At 35.1% G+C, this 20002-nt stretch overlaps 1 protein-coding gene and 1 long non-coding RNA gene across 3 annotated transcripts in view; both read right to left on the bottom strand.

Moving 5' to 3' along the window:
- LOC112969918 overlaps nucleotides 1-19654 on the bottom strand; it is a 37584-nt gene extending 17930 nt beyond the window's left edge. Inside the window, exon 1 of the long non-coding RNA XR_003254834.1 lies at nucleotides 12622-19654. This is a non-coding gene — a long non-coding RNA (uncharacterized LOC112969918). The remainder of the gene's footprint in view (nucleotides 1-12621) is intronic.
- The window catches only part of MICU2 (mitochondrial calcium uptake 2), a 163196-nt gene extending 143230 nt beyond the window's left edge, over nucleotides 1-19966 (bottom strand). Inside the window, exon 1 of one of the 2 annotated variants that reach the window (XM_026073732.1) lies at nucleotides 19886-19966. Coding sequence is in view for 1 of the 2 variants with exons in the window: in XM_026073729.1 (XP_025929514.1) it covers nucleotides 19666-19686 (21 nt within the window). In the remaining variant the exon portion in view is untranslated. Of the gene's footprint in view, nucleotides 1-19665; nucleotides 19702-19885 lie in introns of those variants that run through there. The other variant, XM_026073729.1, reaches the window with a different exon arrangement.
- Nucleotides 19967-20002: the final 36 nt, after the last annotated feature.

Raw genomic sequence — 20002 nt, 5'->3', positions numbered from 1 at the left:
ATCTATGGCTTATGGCACCAGACAAGACGATTCCCATTTTAAGGCCTACATTTAATATACCGAATAAGAATACAACTTTCATGACTATATTTACAACTATATGACTATCAACTATATTTAAGGGTTTCCTCTAAAGGAAGCCCATGTATCAATGAAACAAATCTAGATTTATGATTTTTTTAAAATAAATGTAATTTATGAATACAAAAATCTAGACATATTTTACATCATACTCTCTTGCACACATACTCTAAGAGGAAATATTTAATTCTTATAAAAAGCAGCAATTCCAATCACAAAATAAAATTTCAAATGGTTTTAAAATAAGCTATTTTAAACAAGCTTTTTAGAACCACTGGTGTACTTCATTAGAGAAAAGAATAACTTATAAATCCAGGCTTGAGTTCAATTAAGTGTTAAGTCAAATGCAGCTTACAAAGGAACTAAACAAGAAATAATCTTTCTGCATCCTACTCATGAAATAAAACCAGTTTAACATTTTAATTACCAAAATCCCTTAAAGAAAGCTTTAAAATTTGGTATTAGGCAATGCAAATTTTACAATTTTTTCATTAATTATTCTAAACTTGTTAATTACCCCCATAGCTAATGTTATGTCTAAATATTAATCTCTTAAAACAAAATGGCTTCAAGCTAGTCATTAAAGCTTCTACTAAGGAAAGTTCAAGTCATCTTTCATATAGCAGCTAAAAAACCCCAATGCATTACAGAAGGCAACTTAACAGAAAGTGTGTAATTCCTTTTAATATCAACACAATTAAAATAACTCTTAAGAAAGGAAGTTCCTTTCCAATTAATATTTTCTGTGTATGAGCTTACATACTACTTAGATACACAATCTCATTATACTTTCTATTATAAAAGTAGTATGAAATTTATGGTTTTGCACACTATTGGACCTGTAAATCACAGTGCTACAACTTGGTTGGTGCAGCAATATTTGTAAAATTTAGTAACAAGAATTATTAAAAAGCTAATTGCTTTGGTTACAACATGGAAAACTCTGAGTGCATATTTTGGCTGTTTAAAAAAATATTAAGCTATGCTATTTTCTATAGAAGTAAAACTACTTCATTATCTCTAACTTATTTATCATAATTATTTTTAAAATTCAGAACAGGATACTACTCTTCACTCTTCCTCAAATAAATGCTTGTTTTAAATCAAAATGCATAGAGAAAGAGAAACTGGAAATTCAAAGTGGAAGGAAGGAGACTGAGGCTGCATCTCACAGGTAGGCAGCATAAGAGAGAACTAGAAGACAGAACTGGAAAATTCCTACATGGGAAGCAAGAACGCTATGTCAGAAGTTCCAGTGGGTCATTTTCCCACTTTACACTACATAAGAGCACAAACATAAGATTCAGATACTTATTTTCTTATCTTTATTTTGATATAGAATGGATAGATAGCAGAGCTGAGAAAGGGGGGAGGAAAAGCTCTCAGTGTTACTTTCTTTTTTATTTAAACTCTACTGCCTTTGGTTTAGCTTTATATTAATTTTTCTTTAGATACACAACGCTAGTAATGTTTGGGAAGACCCAGTAAAAGCTAATAGAAAGCTGTAGTTTAAAAGCAGGTACAGAACAGTTCAACTACAACACACACACACAAAAAAATCCACAATCAGATCCAAAGGAACTTGCAAAACCACTGTATGCCTTCCAAACACGTCTGCACAATAATCTGTCTAGCACAAGGCACGTTTTATACCATTTCATGTTAGTATTGCTGAATCAGGTCTATTTGTTCTAAAAAATGCATTTGTCACATTAAGTGATTACAGCTCCCCATATTTAGCAGAGATGAGCTCAGTGTCAGTTCTCCTAAATATACAAAATAAGAACAGGGTTAGACAAGGGCTCTAACAGCAATAGAGAATCTTACCAAGAAACACAGTGTTTAAAGTTAGTCAAAATACTATATTTAAAAGAAGTCTCTCCAATGTTATGGTGAGCAGTTCTAACCATCACCAGGGTATAAATTGGCAGCAGCTGTGAACAGCTATTTAGGTCCCAGGCTTAAATAGCTTTGTTACAGCAGCATGGAGAATGTTAAATGACAGCATGAAATTAAACACAAGTTTTTGAACCTTTGCTCCTTTTTGAGCAAGGTGGTAGGGATGGAGAAGGAGGAGAGACTTCAATGCACTGTGTTGCTAATGCTAGAACAGAAAAATGCCATCTTTTCCATATACTTTCCACTGTCCAATGATTATAGTGCTTCGCATCCACAACTAGAGACAATATTATGCCAGCATTTTGAGAGCAGGAAGATTTTATAAGGAGGCAGGAAAAATTAAAGTTAAATCAAACAGCTTAACTTAACAAACTTAGTTTGTAATAGTACATCTTTGACTAAGGATTAATTTTTATCAATGTTTCAGAAAAACAAGCTATTTTAAAATAGATTTTGGCCATTAGGCTCTTAAAAAGTGAATTTAACACTCATACTAGAATGTAAGTCATTTTATATTCGCAAGGCACAAGGTCTCAAAGTGCAGGTCACGGTTACCTTGAGCATTATTAATAATCTTTTAGATTAATGTCAACATGACTTGACATTAAATATTTATCTGAAGCTTCTTGTTACAAAACAGCTTTTCATTAACAATGAAAAGCAATCATAGCTGTTAGTATGACAAGTTGATATTAAAAGCTGTAATATTACAAACATTTATACCTTTGGTAAATGTTTTCATAACATTTCTTTTTTGTAAGTGGGTTGCACACAAACACACACACAAAGCTACTTTCTAGACATTCAGGCTTGCTCCGGCCATCCCTTAAAACGAGTGGCCAAATAATACTGGTAGTCAAGGCAGCCTTGGAGGACTTGATTTCGAAAGCGGGTATACACATGCCACAAAAGGAAACCAGAGCTCAGGAAGGAGTAGCGGGTAGCCCCTTCGATGCCAGCACTGCGCTGCCGCCTCGCCACCGCCGCGTGGCCTCCCAGCACGCGACAGCCCCAAGCTTGGCTGGCAGGCAGTCCGCAGCAGAGGCCTGCTACGTTTCTGAACGTCTCCTAGAGTAACAGCTTCAAAGACCTAACAGCGAGTGGGACACCTAATTCATAGTGATTTTAAAATGGCAAGAAAATGGGAAAATGAGGAAAAAAATCAGACTGGGTGGGGAAAGTGGGAGTGACGCTTCTCAGTCTGCTGGCAGAAAATTTCCATCTTGGACACCTTTGGGGAGTGAGTTTTATTGTAGCATGTAACTACTTTTGAAATAATGCAGATGACTTCCACTAATGAAGAACTCTTTTTTCCTTCTCTTCTTCCTCTTTATGTTTTCTGCTGTGATAATTTTGCTCACAAAAATGTATCATATTTTTTCCCAAACGTTGCTATAAGGCAGCAAACAACTTTAGTATTTCACTAAATTGCTAACATGATAGAGACAAAAACCAAACCCCTCCACCACTAAATTTTGCCATATAAAACCAACAATGCTTATAAATTAAAAAATGGAGATCAATAAACACATTCCAAAAAGCCATCACCTTAGGTTAATTTGTTTATAACAGTCAGTTTTGATCAGGAACATCTTTGTTAGAGACAACAGATTCAAATACCCCATTCAAAGTTACAGCGGGCTGAAAGACAGTGCCTGCGTATTATATTCAAATACAGCTTCCTGTCTGTAAGTGTTTAGAAGTCAAACATTGCTCTGAATTGGAAAAGTGGCTCTATTGGAGTTACACTGGTAATGAAATCAGCTAAGCTGCAGGCCCAGTCTCTGGCTGAATGGACTGCAGGGAAGATGAATTACACAGAAGGATCACTACACTTTTGGGAAGAGATTGCACTTAATGCTCGGGAATGTGCCTAGATAGGATGCCTGTGTCCAGCAACATTGGATGGAATCCAAATATATCCATTACATTCCTTTTATACATCAACTTACCACATGCCTTGGTGACACCACAGATATGCCTTTCCTCCTCCCCTTTATTTTTAACTTTAGTATCTTTAACACAACTGAGATATATACTTCAGGCTATACCATTAAGGAGGATTTTAAACCCAGTTTAGCACTTTGTAAATTATTACGTTATCTTTCCACCTCTAATCTAATACTGTTTTTAAAAACAGGCAAATTAAACTAATGATATAGTTCACAGAGACGCTCACATGAGTTACATTGAGCACTCTGAACTTTGTATACAGTTATCTGTGCACGAACCTTTAAGATGCTCCATAAAAACAATTCCTTTGACTATAAGTATCTGAATAAATTTAGTTCTTTTTCAGGAAGTTCTTGGCAAGCTGACAGGATATAGAAAAGCTAACGATAGACTTTCATTCAAAACCAATACGTTTTTTCCTCAGTTGTGAATATTTACTGTATCCAGTTATACCCAAATCTGGCTTGAAAAACAGTTTATCTTTCAAATTCTGTATCTTGTATTCAGGCTCCCCAAGAATCAGGTCCTACAAGAATCATATTTTTATCACAGATACACAGTACCATGAGAATCTAAATACCTTTACTTAAAAAAAGACAAACCTCCAGAAAGCTTTCTTTTTTTATAAAATGTCCTTAATATAAGACTGGTTTTAAGTCCTGAAGTGACTGGGCTGGCAGGAAACACAGATCCCAGTTTTAGAACATTTGAGCATTTTTTTTGTTTTACTTAAACTAAAAACCCTGGAACTCACGAAAGATAGGCTCTGGAAGAAGCTGAGGGTTACTAACCCTCAGTTTAACAAATCAAGAAAACAAGCCAAAGGGAGCAAGTTTATACTGCAGGGAAAGGAGATGGGATATGAAATAGATGACCAACTAGGAATTCTAGAAGCTGAAATTAGTCATTTTTTAAGCACTGTGTCCTTTTCCTATCGGTACAAGCTTGGTTTTCATTATGATAAGTAGTCCAACTTGGCACTCCAATAACTGAGAAGTTTCTCACCTTGAGGTCTAACCAAAACCACCAAAGGACTCATGAAGACTCTTGCTACTCTTGATGCTCAAATCAATAATATAAAAAGATGTACATATATATATATAGATGCTGCTGCATCACAAATATTCATAAGTTTCATCATGAATATTAGTAGAATGTCTGATTTTAATAAAGTCATATTATTGTTTTAATACTGAGAAAGTATCTCAACTTCTATGGAAAAACTTCTAGCCCTTACAATTAGGAAAGGAAGCATGAATCCTAGAGATTAAAAAAAGAACAATGTAAAGAACCTACATGATCATAAACAAAAAACTTACATTTTCAGTTAGTCCAATTTTAAGACCTGAATTATGATTTCTGAACATTTAATGACTACCACACCACCATACTATGAAGTTATACTTAGCCTCTAGTCAAAGCATTGTTTTACCTCTAATAGGTTGCTTATGCGGTAGGTAAATTGCTTATATGTGTAATAACAATTTAATTTCTTTGAACGCTGAACATTTTATAGACACTTTTATTTTACTAATAATGGAAAATGAATTATGCTATTGTAAATACTTACTGTATAAAATAACATTTTTGAGACCACTGCAACAACACAGGATGCTTTATTCAGTGACTTTTGCATGTATCAATTCCAAAACCTTATCTACCGTTTCTATCACTCCTCAGGAACATTGCCTGGAATATCTTACTTTGGTTTGGTTACCCTGTCTCAAAGAGATTACAGTAATTATTCAAAGACAGTGAAGAGAACAATCAGAGGCATGGAAAAGTTCTCGTACGAAGAAAACCTGAAATGAAATGTCCTGTTTCCTTTGGAAAAAAGACACAAGCGGAAACGTAATTAAAAAATACAGTAGAACAAACTATAGAATAGATCTGCTTTCCTCCTCCCCTCTTCCCCCTACTGTAAAAGTATTACATTAAATAGAAAGATTGCAGGCTCAAAACTGAATAAAGGACATTTTTCCTGCACAAATGCACTGCCTTTAATAGGAGTTTCTCACATTCAGCAAAATATCTGAATACAAAAAATTATTCAACCGATGTACAGGCACAGGTGTCACTAGCATGTTGTCTTCTAATTCTTATGAAACTATTCACAGACTCTGCTCTGTGAAAAGTATGGCTTCCGGGACCAATACTCCATTCACCAACAAGAGTGCATCACAGTGTCTCATGACTACCTGAACATACCCTAATCATCTCATTATCAGACTGACGGAGAAGACACATTTTACAGTTTCTGTAGTAAAAGTACAATAATTTTTCTCTACTTTTGCCCAGCTTTTATTTCAGATCCAAGTGCTCGTGTGACCAAAAACTTGTGTACTCTTCCCAGTTACAGCAGTTGGTCTGGTAAAGAATACTACCTTTATCAACTTGGTTTTGCTAAACACGTTCACAGTAACTTTAAATGTGCTAGAAGTATCCATAAGTATGAAGTGATGAGAAACTTGACAATCTCCAGGTCTTAAGTGGCAAAATAACAGCCCAGATACAGCCTCCAGGATGACAAGAAACACATTAAGCATGAATGGCAATACAGTTCAAAGAATTGCAAGCAACTTTTAAATCTACTCATGGTAGTCTAGTAGCCAGGTCAACTGGATATTTCTGATGGCCAGAAACAGATGTACTTAACATGAATTTATAGAGGTGATACGCAATCACACTCTACAAAATGATATGCAGGCTTTGACTCCATCATATTAACATCACATCAAGAATTTCAGCTCTAGGGAGCCTGAGCCAGATCCACTCTGTACCTTCTTCCCACTACCCTCTGCCCTCTAACTCCATACTAAAAGCTAAGTCCAGCCCCTCTACTGCAGCAGTTCAGCAACGGAGGGAGTAGAAGCGAGCACTACTTCCTTTTCCTTTCCTCCTCGTAAGCGGCAGTGCAGAGAGGTTCCACACGTGGGGTCTACAGGTCCTGGAAGTGATGCTGGGAGGACGTTACCTAGTTCCCAGGCTGTGGGAAGCAGAGAGCACCCAGGACCCTCTGTGTAACTTTAATCTGTAGACTCTGCCACAAGGAGGGGTCCTGCAGGGTAAAGTCCCAGAACCCCAGCAAGAACAAATTAACTAGGAACTAGGGGATAAAGAAAAATGAGATACCCTACTACTCCCCCAACTACAGTCTCCCAAATCCCTGCCCCAAAAGATTCAACCATGTAAGGATGCTCAGTAAAATCACTATATCTGTTTGTTGTTGGTATCAGTATTATGAAATATGAATATGAAAATGGTACCTCTTATCACTACCACAGAAAATGAGTGTACAGAGCAATGAAAAAGTTAGAAGTAGTGAAACACTATATACTGCTTGAAAGGTTTTACATCAAGGAATCCGACTCCATTTCATTATTTCTGACAATGCATCTTCATCACATTGCTGGCATTTCAATGAACAGTATTGTCTAGGAACCTCTTCATCAGAAAAGAAAATGAGGTACCGTGATAGAACATACGGCAAACGGATAGCATATTGACAGAGGAAGGTACGCTGCTTTTTACAGAGGTGTTTGCGTAAAGAGTCCACTAGTTATTGCTGTACAAAATCTGCTTGCTTAGCACGTGCATCATTTCTGGTGCACCAAAATCTTTGTATTGTTCATTTTGCACTTCTGAGGCTAAAGAAAAATAAGAACATGAATCTCAAAATTAAAGAAAAACAATGCAACACCATTTGGCAATATGACATTGTCAGTTTTCCAAATTTAACAGCAGCTGGGAAAAAAGAATGTCAGCAATTTCCTACAATGTTTTTCTGGGAGATTGAGTAGGAACATTCCACACAACAGGCATATTCAGAATAAAAGAAAACACTGTGTTCTAGGAAAAATAACTTTATATGCTTTATACTGTTTATTGTCCATGATGGTTCTTCAACTAAGATGAAAATTTAAAGTTTTACTAGATTAAAAAAAATATATATCCAGAAACAGAAGAGTTGCTTTAATTTTTGCCATTTTTGTTTTACAAGCTGAGTCCTCCCTGTAGGTCACAGCCTTTACATACAAATACCATATTTAGGGCTTTTAGGTCTTCTTCAGCACTCTTTTCAAGTTGCTGGAGAGAGCTAAAGAAAGACAAGCAGAATTTTCTTTACAAAACTGCTCAACTACAACCCCACGTAAAAAAAATGAACAATTACTTTTGCTCAGAAAGAAAAACACTGCAGCAGTAACACACACACGCAATAACCACTAAGCTATAAAAACAAACTCCAAACTCCACTTCTGATATAGTACAGACCTTCACTTATTTTGAACAGCTAGCTAAACTGCATATTTTAACTGTATACTGCAAAATAGAGTATGTTTAGTTATTTATATAAATTAATCCAACATATTTTGAGGTTTTGTTAAGAAGCTTTCATATGAAAAGGTCTGGCTATATCCAATCTAAATGAAAAAAGTTTTCAGAGCTTAAAAAAATTATCACTTAAGTAAGTAAAAAAAAATAGTAGCACGCACTGCCAAATAAGTTGTAGAGAGTTAGAAGAAAATAATTTTAGACAAAATTTAAGTCACAGCACAAGTATCTGCACATTGTAGAGTTCATCCAATTGTGTGCAGATGGAATCTGCACATTGTTTAAGTAGCCCTATTTCCATTACTCATTTGTTTCTGATGTACTTATAAACAACTCAGGCCTAACAGGATTTCTGTAGCATCAGAATATGCTGATTTAATTTATTAGGACCTAAACTGCCTTAAAAAAAAAAAAAAAAAAGCTGCCTGGGGTCTTTTACTGTATATATGACTCATTTCAAAAAATAGAAAAGATACTCTTGCATGGAAAAGGATCTGGTGAAGAACAGTTCTGAAGTAAGACACAGAAGCCTACCTGATAGGAAAAACTAAATCAAGCATCAGTTCTTCTCATTTGTTCCCTAATGAAAAATAGAGATTTTATATTCATGCTTTATATTAGATAAGAGCATCTAAACTGCTTTTGGAATCCCTGGTTTTAAACTGTTCCAAGATTTTTTAATCTTTGTTTTTTTTTCTTGGAGATTACAATGCTTATTCCTGCTGTTTCACATCTTGAGCAGAAGCCTGTTATTTTCTAGTTATTTCCAAATGCAGTAGTGATACTGCTGTATTCACTTAATCTGAAGACCATCAAGCATGTTTTTCAGTAAAAAAAGGATGCAAGATGTTTTATCAATCAGTTTTGCTGCATTCCTAAACAAGACCCCTACTCTAATGCCTTCCCCTTAAGGAGATGAGCATAGGTAAGCATTTCATTTTTTGAAGACTCTGGGCTGCTGAGACCATTGTCACTTTATATACAAACAATTTAAGTTTATGAAGTAGCTGTAACATGCAAAATCTTAGGCTTCATGCCAACTATTATTTTGACTTGCCTTCCCATAAAAAACACTAAATTACCAGACAAGTCCACAAATGCTTCAAAAGCAAATCTAAAAAGAACTGTTACAAAAGTTGCGCTGCAGCCCTAAACCAATTCTTCTGTCAACTATGGCATGCTCTGATGTCTGACTGTAATTTTTTAAGTTTTAGAAAAGGAAGCAGACAGTCAAATAATGTGGTCAGTAAGTAACCCCTGAGACTTTGGTATTGAAAAATAAAGTTAATTAAGGTAATTTTGAGAGAGAATATAATGCTATTACTAAGTCCTTTTCATCAAGCTGACCAATATGACAGAACAAAACCTTTTCACTTTTCTCTTTGGCAAGACTTCACATTAGCGTGAACATAAAGTCAGTTCTGAAGCGAGACTGACTCTGCTACACTCAGACTGCTTGCCTCGAATGGGGTCAAGAGATGGATCCTTTGATTGAACTTCAGGCAAATCAATCCTTTAGGTCCTGGGTATAGCTGACATTTTGAAATAAAACCGTAACTCCATTATTAACACAGTATTTTTTATTATTTTATTCACATGTGTATTTTAAGCATATTTTATACATATGCATAATACTTTATTCTTACAAAATATGCTTTTACATTATAATTAAACTGTATATAAATGTATATGCACATATATTTATTTTATGCTATGCTGCATTAGAATTTATTAATATATTATTAATACAATACTACAGTACCATACCATTATCCATTATCTTTAGTTCATGTAATTTTTTGATCTATGCTAGGGTTAGAACCAGCAGTTTCTGGAGGTAGACGAAGGAATTTTGCTGCTGATTTGGCAAAGGAGCAGGGAAGGTATCAGTGCTGATAACATTTATTAGCTACATCTGCTGTAACTGCTTTTTATAGACTCCATCACTGCAAGACAGTCACTCTAGCAATAGGAAATCTCTCCTTCCCTGAAAGGGACACAGACCTTGAGGAACTACCTGAAATGCTGCCTGGTGTAGCAGCTGACAAGACTCCTTTCTCTTGTCCTTCAGTTCAAAGTGTAATAAAACCCCCCAGAAGTAACAGCCAGAAGGTATGGCCTACAGTATGTGTTCTAAATGTGCATTTCACACAGATTTATCTGTCATTTATCTCAGTTGACTATTTTAGCTAATATCTTTCTGGAACATTATTCAAACAAAATTAAGCCTACATATGTTAAGTAACATTATTATAAGAGTCATAGTAAGAAGAAAAGAAGAAAACATTACACCAAAGTACCAAAAGTTAACGTGACCTAAAGATATCCAATGCAGGAAAAAAGGAGATGGAACAAACAGCCTTACTGCTACTGTTACAGCTTTCAACAGCAAAGTCCAGATAGCTTTTCCCACAACATAACATTCCCACAATATGAGCTATTTCATTGTCATCTGGTTATCTGATGGGCTGATCCATTGGTTGGGAATAGCCTTAGTTTGCCAGCTAGTCTTTACAATGTGGTCTACAAGGAGGTGTAATACAGAACTCTTACTCTAATCCAGCAAATGCATCCAAAAGACAAAGTGAAACAGCAGTAACAACTGGAAAATTGATGCTACTGTCTGCACACAACCGATCATTTCTTACAAAGGCGAATTATCACTGACTACTCAAATATTTTAGAAAAAACAAATACAGCTTCCAGCTAAGAAAACAGCTAGAAGAAGAAACTTTATCATACCTACTTTGAAACAAATSTGGAGTATTTATTGGAGGAAAAGCCTAGTATCCCCCGTAATACTAGTTTCTTCTCTGGAATTTTTGTCAAAAGTCAGAATATTATTTTGTGTAAGCTTTACTATTCAGACAGACTATTTTCTTTTCTGCTCATGTTTGTGCACTAACATAAACAGCTCAAGACTCCCAAACAGTAACATTAGCCTTTTATTACGTTGAAATTAAAAAAAAAGCTAAAAACACAACAAAACCATGTGACTTCAACTCACCCAATCTGTCCACATGTATCAAACTGTCTAGAAAGAATTTTAGTTAAATTTTGTATCATTATTCAACTCACATAGCAAGGGTGAAAGCAAGTAAAAGGTGACAGATCACACTAAAGAKAGTTAAATTTTAACCTCGACCCCCTAAGATTACATTTGACATCATGTTGTTTTAATATCAATGAAGACACCTGTACAAAGAATCTCTGTGCACACAGAGAGGGGAATAAATGTAAATATTTTCAAAGCCAAAACTTCAGGATATAAATATCTCACATTCAAAAACCTGAAATGGATACCATGTATTTAAAGTTGTGAAACAAATGCACACCCATAAGTAATATCTAAGTCTATAATTAATTACAACATCATGGCCCTACAGATTCCATACTTACTATACCATATTCTATTTTAGGCACACAACATGACAATGCCTGTATGTCACTAATGCAGAGTATGATACTTGTGATATATTTAATATCTCAGTTATTGATTTAGACTGCTTAGTGGATACCTGATACATACAGTATTTCCAAAACACTGTGAAATACAGAATTAAACAAGAGGTAACTAAGGTTACCCTGTTTGGCTGCACAAGAGGAACAGCTTCAGAAAGACTAAAGTATCTTTGAGGCAAAAAAAAATTGGGAAGGCTGTGTTGTCAGTCTAATCCCAAACAGCTCTTCTTGAAGGGGAGATTTATATTTACTGATGCTTACAAATAAAGAAATGGAGGAACTTTTTGTTTTAAAATGTCTTTTTTAAACTCATATCCTTTCCGTAATATTTTTGGGTTATTAACTGAAACTCATTCATTCGAGCGGACATTCAGGAGGTGACGTTATTAAGGCATTTAAATGCACAGAACCAAACCAATTATATTGCTCTATTTCAATTTGCTTCTATATGCACAGGAGAGAAAAAAATTAATAGGAATATAATCACATGGTACACCAGAATTATGTGCATGAATTGTGTTAAAATGTCTCATACATAGCTACAGATGATTCCTATCTGACAAAGGTAATGACAAATTGGCTACTCACTTCCGGTTCAAAAACAGGAAGTATTCAATGTCTTTGCCTACAACGTTAACTATCTTGTCATGATCTAAGGCAACATGTTTTGTAATATCTATTAAGACAGTAAAAACAGCAGTTAAGGTACAGAGGAAAGTAAAATATGAAGTTGGTAAAGGGATGCTACCACATGCTGACAAGAACACTGCCTGCAGCTCACTGCACATCAACAAAGAATCGTTCAGCACTGGGCACTGCTATAAAGAAACACGACTGGCAACATGCCCGAACTAAACAGCAACGAAAACACCTTGAATCAAACCCAAGGCCCACCTGAAGGCTGCCAGGTTTGCAGATTCTTCAGTGGGAAGAAGGCTTAAAGGCACCATCTTGTGGATGGCTCAAGGACCCAACTTGATACCTTCAAGGATACCTTTTTAACTGTCCTACAACCAGAACATAAATTGAATGTTGTACAGGTCAATACCGTCCGGCTCCATGCGCTGCGCTCCCACATCTACTCCATACAGCGTAATATGCTATCAGAGAGAAAAATGGCCAGGAATTAAATAAGCAGCAGAAAATGAAAGATTAGCGTTTTAAGCAGGGTACTAGGTAACGGAGGAAACAGCTTTAAAAATAAATAAATAAAATAAAATTAAAAAAAAAATATATATATATATATAAAATCCTTAAAGTTGCTCCAGTAAAGGTAATTTTAATTATCTTCACATGACCTTATTTTACAAGACAGATTTTAAGTAATAACAATCTGACCATGTGGTCAGGTTTGAACCAGTTGAATTCAAGCCTGAGGCTTCTCTGAGGCCTGCAAGCTATCTCTGAGTAGCATGTTTGATGTGGAAAAACGTTTGTGTTAAGCTTTTAAAACCTGTTAAAGCATTAGATACTGTTATACCTGCTTACTTTTATTTTATAAATGTCGTAGTAATCTATTATATGCACTGTTACATTTGCATTTTCCATTAATTTCTTAAAAAGAAAGACTCAGAGATAAATATTTAAATTATTACTTAGGACACAAAACTGTTCTAGGATTTTTGATCAGACAGAAGCAAGCAAAATTTTTCTTTTTATGCTAGAATAAGCACAAGAATCTTCTTGTATATGTCTCAGATTAGACTGTACATATTCTTTCTGGTTTTATTTTAGAAGCAGATTCCTACAGGCAATTCCATACATCACTACAAATTCTTATGCAATTTTATCCAGGGTTCTATATTTATCAACAGACACCTCATCTTAACAGCAATATTTTTTCTCAGCATGAACCAGGCTTTTAAAACAGACTGCAAGAAAACCCCCACAAAAATTCACATTCTAATTATTACACGGCTTGCCAACAAGTCTCCCAATTTAAAGCACTTACATGTAAATTAGAGATTAAATAATAGTTCCTACAAAGAAATAAACTCAGATTTCTTATTCGATGACTGAATTAAAATGCCACACAGATTTTATCCACCAATACTGAAAATCCTTTATATGCAGTTATTACACGCAGTTTTTCTTCCTTAATATCATCATCCATTAAAAAAAAAATACTGAGTGAGAAAGCGTGGGCTGAAAGTTGTGCAAGTAAAACTGAAATCACAAAGTGGCCCTAGATACACGATATTTAAAAACACCTCAAAATCCTGTAGATATGTACTTCTTCCTTCTACTGGTCTAAAGAAGCTGAGTCAACAGATCTAAACAAAAAGCTGCTTTTGACATGCAGGCAACTGATCACAACATTTGGTTTTGGAAGTATATAAAGCTAGGGTATTGACAATATAATATAATACTATATATACTATAATACTATATTCACGTCTATGTCAGAAGTTGCCAATAGAAAAAAAAAAAGAAGCTAAGAAAGTAACATGTTTATAGTAAATATTATTTTGCAAATCCTCTATCTACTGACTTGGATTGGAAATTTTACCCGAGTGAAGACCATGGCTGTAGTGCATGTATGTGCACTAGAGTAAAATTAACTTCTTCAATATAATATGATTTTAAATGTTAAGTATTTTACTGAAATGAAATATTGGAGTTTAAGAATGAAAAACAACAGTATTTCACATGCGGAAAGCACAGAATTAGAGAACTTGTCTAAAACAGCTCTATTTTAGCATTCACCTCTTTGGAGGCACAGCATGCAACTCAGCCTGACCAGAAGACAAAAACAGGACTCGAGAACTTTTTAAACTATTTTTCTGGGCTTCCAAGTCTGGGAGCTCTAAGACTTCCAATACAACCCTAACACACTTAGTTATATTTAAGCAGTCTTCCAAGATTTATCCTATGAACTGCAGCACTTTTTGAGTTCTCTATAACCCCAGTATTTGTGAAGAGGTCCTCCAGTGGATCATTTTATGTCTTTTCTATAGGACTTGCACCAAGAATTTCTTCTCCAAAGAAAACTGGTGTTTGAGGAATGGCTTTACAGTATTCTGAGCTCTTTTAATAGAGTAAGGCAAAAGTTCCAAAATAAATTTTTGCTGTGGTTACACATGTAGCCACATAAAATTCATCAAAGCTACAGTTTTGATCATGAAAAGTATTTTAGTCACAGTTGCTTGGAATAAAAGTTTTCATATAATGGCCACACACAAAGTCACCGCTACCACATGTGGCCATCTTTGCTTCTCTTAAGAATTGCTAATATTAGAAATCTGGAAAAGGATGAAACGGTCAACACAGTTTAAGCTGAAATAAAACATTTAATACAGTCCAAAACAGATTACTGGACATTTTTTCCCCCTCTACTTTCAGACATAAAAATCCTTTCTGTTTCAATAAAAATGCACTTTAAATAAAATGAGAATTTCATAAATATCAGACACTATAATAAAACGGCACAAATGGTTTGTTAACCATTGTTGTAAGAGTACCTTTATCTTAATATCTTCATTATGATCAAATACAATTTATGTATTTTGTGTAAGACCTCCAGGACATTATTTGAGTCTTTTCTAATCTGGAAGAATCCTAACACTTTGCTGATGCAAGACAAACAATGGCAGAAATGGTAAGATAAACAGAAGCAATTAAACTACAACCCTGTAATAGACAGCATTAACAAGGACAGAAAAACACCATTAATAAAACGTGCGTTTTTCACTTTACCTCAAGTATGCCATGCCAAATATTTTAGTATCAATGCTCTTACATTCCTAGAAAAATACATAGCTACAAAATCACATTTACTGTCACCAGACAAACAGGACTTGGCAAATGTTGTAACTTCACATACGTACTGGTAAACAACTTCAGCCAGTCTCATCTCAAAACAGTGACTTAGACTTAGCACAAAATACAATACTCTACAGGGATGGTAACTTTTCAAGGGTTTATTTTGTTTTATTTTATTTTAAATAAAAGGGTTTATCTTAAATTGTTTTTTTCTTTCTGAAAATAGTGATTAAACATGTTCATAAAAAACTCAGTAGGAGATGCTATCTCCGACAGCGTGCTGCTTCTCAGAATTTCCTTATCATTTGCAGCTTGTGTGTGTACAAGATAGAGACCACGGTCTCTTGGCAAGTTCCAAATTTAGTTGGAGTGAAGAAGTGGGAGTCATTGCCTCTTACAAGATGCTGCAAGCCCCTGATGTGTGCCACTTCAGATTCACTTGCATGCTCTTTGGCAATCACGTACTTGATTCTTGACCGTGAAAAAGATGACCCAACTGGCTGCAAGGCTGACTGGCGATAAGCAGCACATTTTAACAGTTCTAACAGCTTTAGACAACATACTGCCATATCAGTACTGTAAATTATAAGCTCTGAGATACTAAAGGCACAATTCACAGTATTGCATAAGCAGGACCGATCAAGGTTGTGAATTAAGTATCATCCTGTCATGTGAATTACTATTTTAAAGAAGAAAAAGCAACCTATATAGTATCACTGCAGTGCACTGTGCAATGTGTACATTTCTGACACAGCTATGTTGGTTATGACAACAGAGGAAGCACTTTTAGTGAACTTTTATATAATCACAATTTCTAAATTACAATGGCAAAACAAAGACACCCCCCTTCCCTTTTTTTTCCCCTTTATACAAGTTGATTTTATTTGGAAAAACTGATCTACTTTCTCCCAGCACAGGCTATATCTGGTCTAGTATACTAGACCAGATACTAGTCAGTGTAGCTTCACTGGTAAATAGCAAACGTACATAAAACTAAAATCTGGTATCTATAAAAGGAAAGAAAAAAGAATGAAAAAAATTATATTATTTTTACTATTAAAGTCTTTGTACAATAAAAATTTACAATCAACACTAAAGACTTACTCCAATATAGTCTTTGCACATTTCTAAACAGTAGGTCAGCAAGTAAAGATAGAGAGTGAGAATAATGTCATAAATCGCTTATTGAAGCTCTAAAGAAACAGTATGAAAAATTACATCCAAGGTAATCTTACATTAAATCTAGAGAGTTTTACTACTAATACACTAGCATTTAATGTAAGCTCACAGAGCAGGTAAGTGACAGTGAATTAAAAAAAAAAGTTAGAAATGGTTAAAATAAACTAAATAGCTGAAAATAAACTAAACACAAAATGTATTGCCAGAATAAACAGCAATTTGATTAGAACACAGTAACCAAATATAAGCCACTATAAAACAAAATAGATATTATCGGTCCTACTCACAAAAGGAAAATAGATTAATTGATCTTAACTGACCTTGAAAATAGATTAACTGACCTTGCAGGACCTTTGATCCTGCAGAGACTTCTAGACAAGCTTAATTTTCTTCACTATGAGCAGAACTCAGAAGGRCCAACAATCAATTGAACCAGGATTAAAGTCACTGCAGCTGTATGCAAAGACTGGAAATTAAAAAAAGGCTCAAGAAACTTTGTGCCAAAGGTATCAGTGTCTTTGATTTAAAAATAATGAACGGCTTTAGAAGAAAATTCATAGTGAATTTACAGAATTAGCTTTGACATGCATTCTGTTTGTCAGCTTCAACAGTAGATTTTTATCTCTGAAGTTTTCTAGAAAAAGCCTTAGCTGAAAAATTTCTGACAGGTTTTTACAGAGACTAATGGAAATTCTACCAAATTCAATTCTATCAAGCATTACTAACTTCAATTACATAAACTAAACACTAAATTAAACTTAGTAAATACTAAGTATTTATTATGCAAGGCTTTGATTCTGCAACTATGTTATTAATGGTTGTTATATCTCATTGTTATGATAAGAATGAGAATTTAGTCAGTAGCACAAGTTATGATAAAACAGTGTCACTTTGTCAATGTAAGTATTTTAATTACCAAGCATTTGCAGTATTTCATTCTTATGGCTCAACAGTAAAGACGATATTACTAAGGAAAACAGGGAAGTATTGCAACGTAATGGACTCAGTGTTCTAAAGAGTAAATGCTCTTGGTGGATGAGATAGAATTATAAACATTTCCACTACATATTCCTATATTATCACAATGATCATGAAGATTATGCTATTTAATTTCAAATACTCATCTTAAACTGTAACATTTCACATACCTATGCTGTAGACATTTCCACTACATAACATACTGCACTGTGAACAATTCATAATTGTTTACATGCATAAACTCAAGCAAACCTGCCTGAGATCTGTTATAATGAAAAGCATAATAATAATAAGCATAATAAGAGAAAGTAATCCACTGTTAGAATGTGAAAAGCATCTTGGTTTAACAGGATTGCGCAAGCTCTGAACTAGAAACAAACAAACAAAAAAACCATAGCTCCAAAACAAAATAAAGGTGGCATAGTTGTTTCAACACCTTGTTTCTGCGTATTTCCTATTTCTGTCAATAAGAATCCACACATAGCATCTAAACTGCTTAAAAGATATGCAGCATACTACATTGATTCTATTCCTCTGTTCTTCATAGGCTTTACAACCACTTCCACCTTCAGTTGACTACCCTTAATGTCACAGGACAGTTCTTAAGTAGTTTTGAAAAGCTCTATACATTAATTGTAGCAAAACACGCTACAAGATATATAGAGAATTTTTGTCTGTAACTACAATGGGATCTCAAACAGTGTTTTATTGGAAAACTAAAAAACCAAAATTGAATAAACTACTTAATAATTTGCTGGGCTCTGCAAATGTTATCTGCACAACAGCAAGAAAGACCTAGACTTTCAGAGTTTCCCTAGAGAATTAAAAAATGTATTTGTAGGACTGCCCATGTATTAAATGGAAGCTATTCTGTGAACACATCAGCACCAAATTAGATTCTTTCAACCCACCATCATTTAAAAGTGATTATTTCCTGCATTAACATTTTTATATAAATAGATATGTATGTAGGTATGTACAAGAGCCCTACATATATACGTATGTACACACACGGACATATGTGAGGTTGGTTTCAAGTATGAAAAACTTTTAAATATAATAAATGATTTTTATATTAAATATAATAGAATTTTGCTGCAAAATGCCATGCAACTAAATGTAAAACCAAATTCTGTTGGCTCTTTAGAGCCAAGAGATAGGTTTCCAGTAGGATTTCAGGTGGACTAATGATGCCTTCTTCACTGGAAGCTATATAAAGAAAACCAAAGTTTTAACATGCAGCGTCCAAGGAATCAGGACTAATGCTTAACCTACTTTGGAAACATGCTTATTAAAAAAAAAAAAAAAAAACCTCTCCCAAGAAGAACAAGCTTAGAATTCCCCCATGATAAAGACAATATAGCTGCCTGCAGTTCAGTCTGTTCAATATTTGTTAACAAACAGGATATCAAAGCATACAAACTGTTGACTACTTCCAAAATTTCCTAAAAAGTAGTAAGTGAATGGTACTGCAAGCACACACTGACTGCCTCCTCTCACTCCACCCAAACCCTCTGACCTAAATCACATTTAGCTCTCCCAATCTTGAAACACCTAACCAGACAGAAATATAGTAGGTTTAATTGAGATTAATTTCTTCTCTGAAAGAAGAACAAGAAAAAGTTCTCTACCTACATGAAAAGAATAAAGTTGGGAGACATAGCTGTACATTGGGACTAGCAAAAATCTTTTGGAAATAATGACTTGAATAAAAATGACTTGAACAATCTCGAATGTAACTAAATGAGTACCAATGCTCCAAAAGAAACTACATTTTAAGATTCATAGCAGAGACTTTGAACACATCAACTGGAAACCATCTTAACTGTCATGTGCCATACATTTCAGACAAAGTATGAGATATGCGAGCACAATTTTTGTGAAACACTCCCTTTTTTAAAGGGTAAAAAAGGTGCACTACTGCCTAATAACAGCTGAAGTGAAGTCTGAACATTGTGAAACAGAAAACAGGCTTTGCAAATTACTGACAAAAAGTGCAGCTCAGTGCAGGCCGTGTACCTGCGTTAACTTCAAGACCATACAAATTCATCAGTTTGCACGATCAGGGCCGTCAAGCGAACGGCAGGGACACTCGGTGCTGAGGGGAAAATCCCGCTTTCCTTCACTGCAGATAGTGGCAAAGTTCGCAATTAATTAAGCGAGGCCAGGACTAACTTAAGCGAAGCGCTGCTGATCCCGACTGCTGCCTGGTGTCACGGGGACCAGAAACGTGCATTACCTGCTTGACCCCAGACGAGCTAAGCGGTAACGGCTCCTCCAGCTGGCTCCTGTCTACGCTTTTGAGACAGATAAAGGGTGACAGCGTGAATCCCCCGCACCACCGCCGCCGCCGCCC

Source organism: Apteryx rowi, unplaced genomic scaffold (genome assembly GCF_003343035.1).
Source record: "Apteryx rowi isolate R43461 unplaced genomic scaffold, aptRow1 scaffold_376, whole genome shotgun sequence".
Taxonomy (NCBI): Eukaryota; Metazoa; Chordata; class Aves; order Apterygiformes; family Apterygidae; genus Apteryx; species Apteryx rowi.
This window is presented reverse-complemented; position numbering and strand designations above follow the sequence as displayed.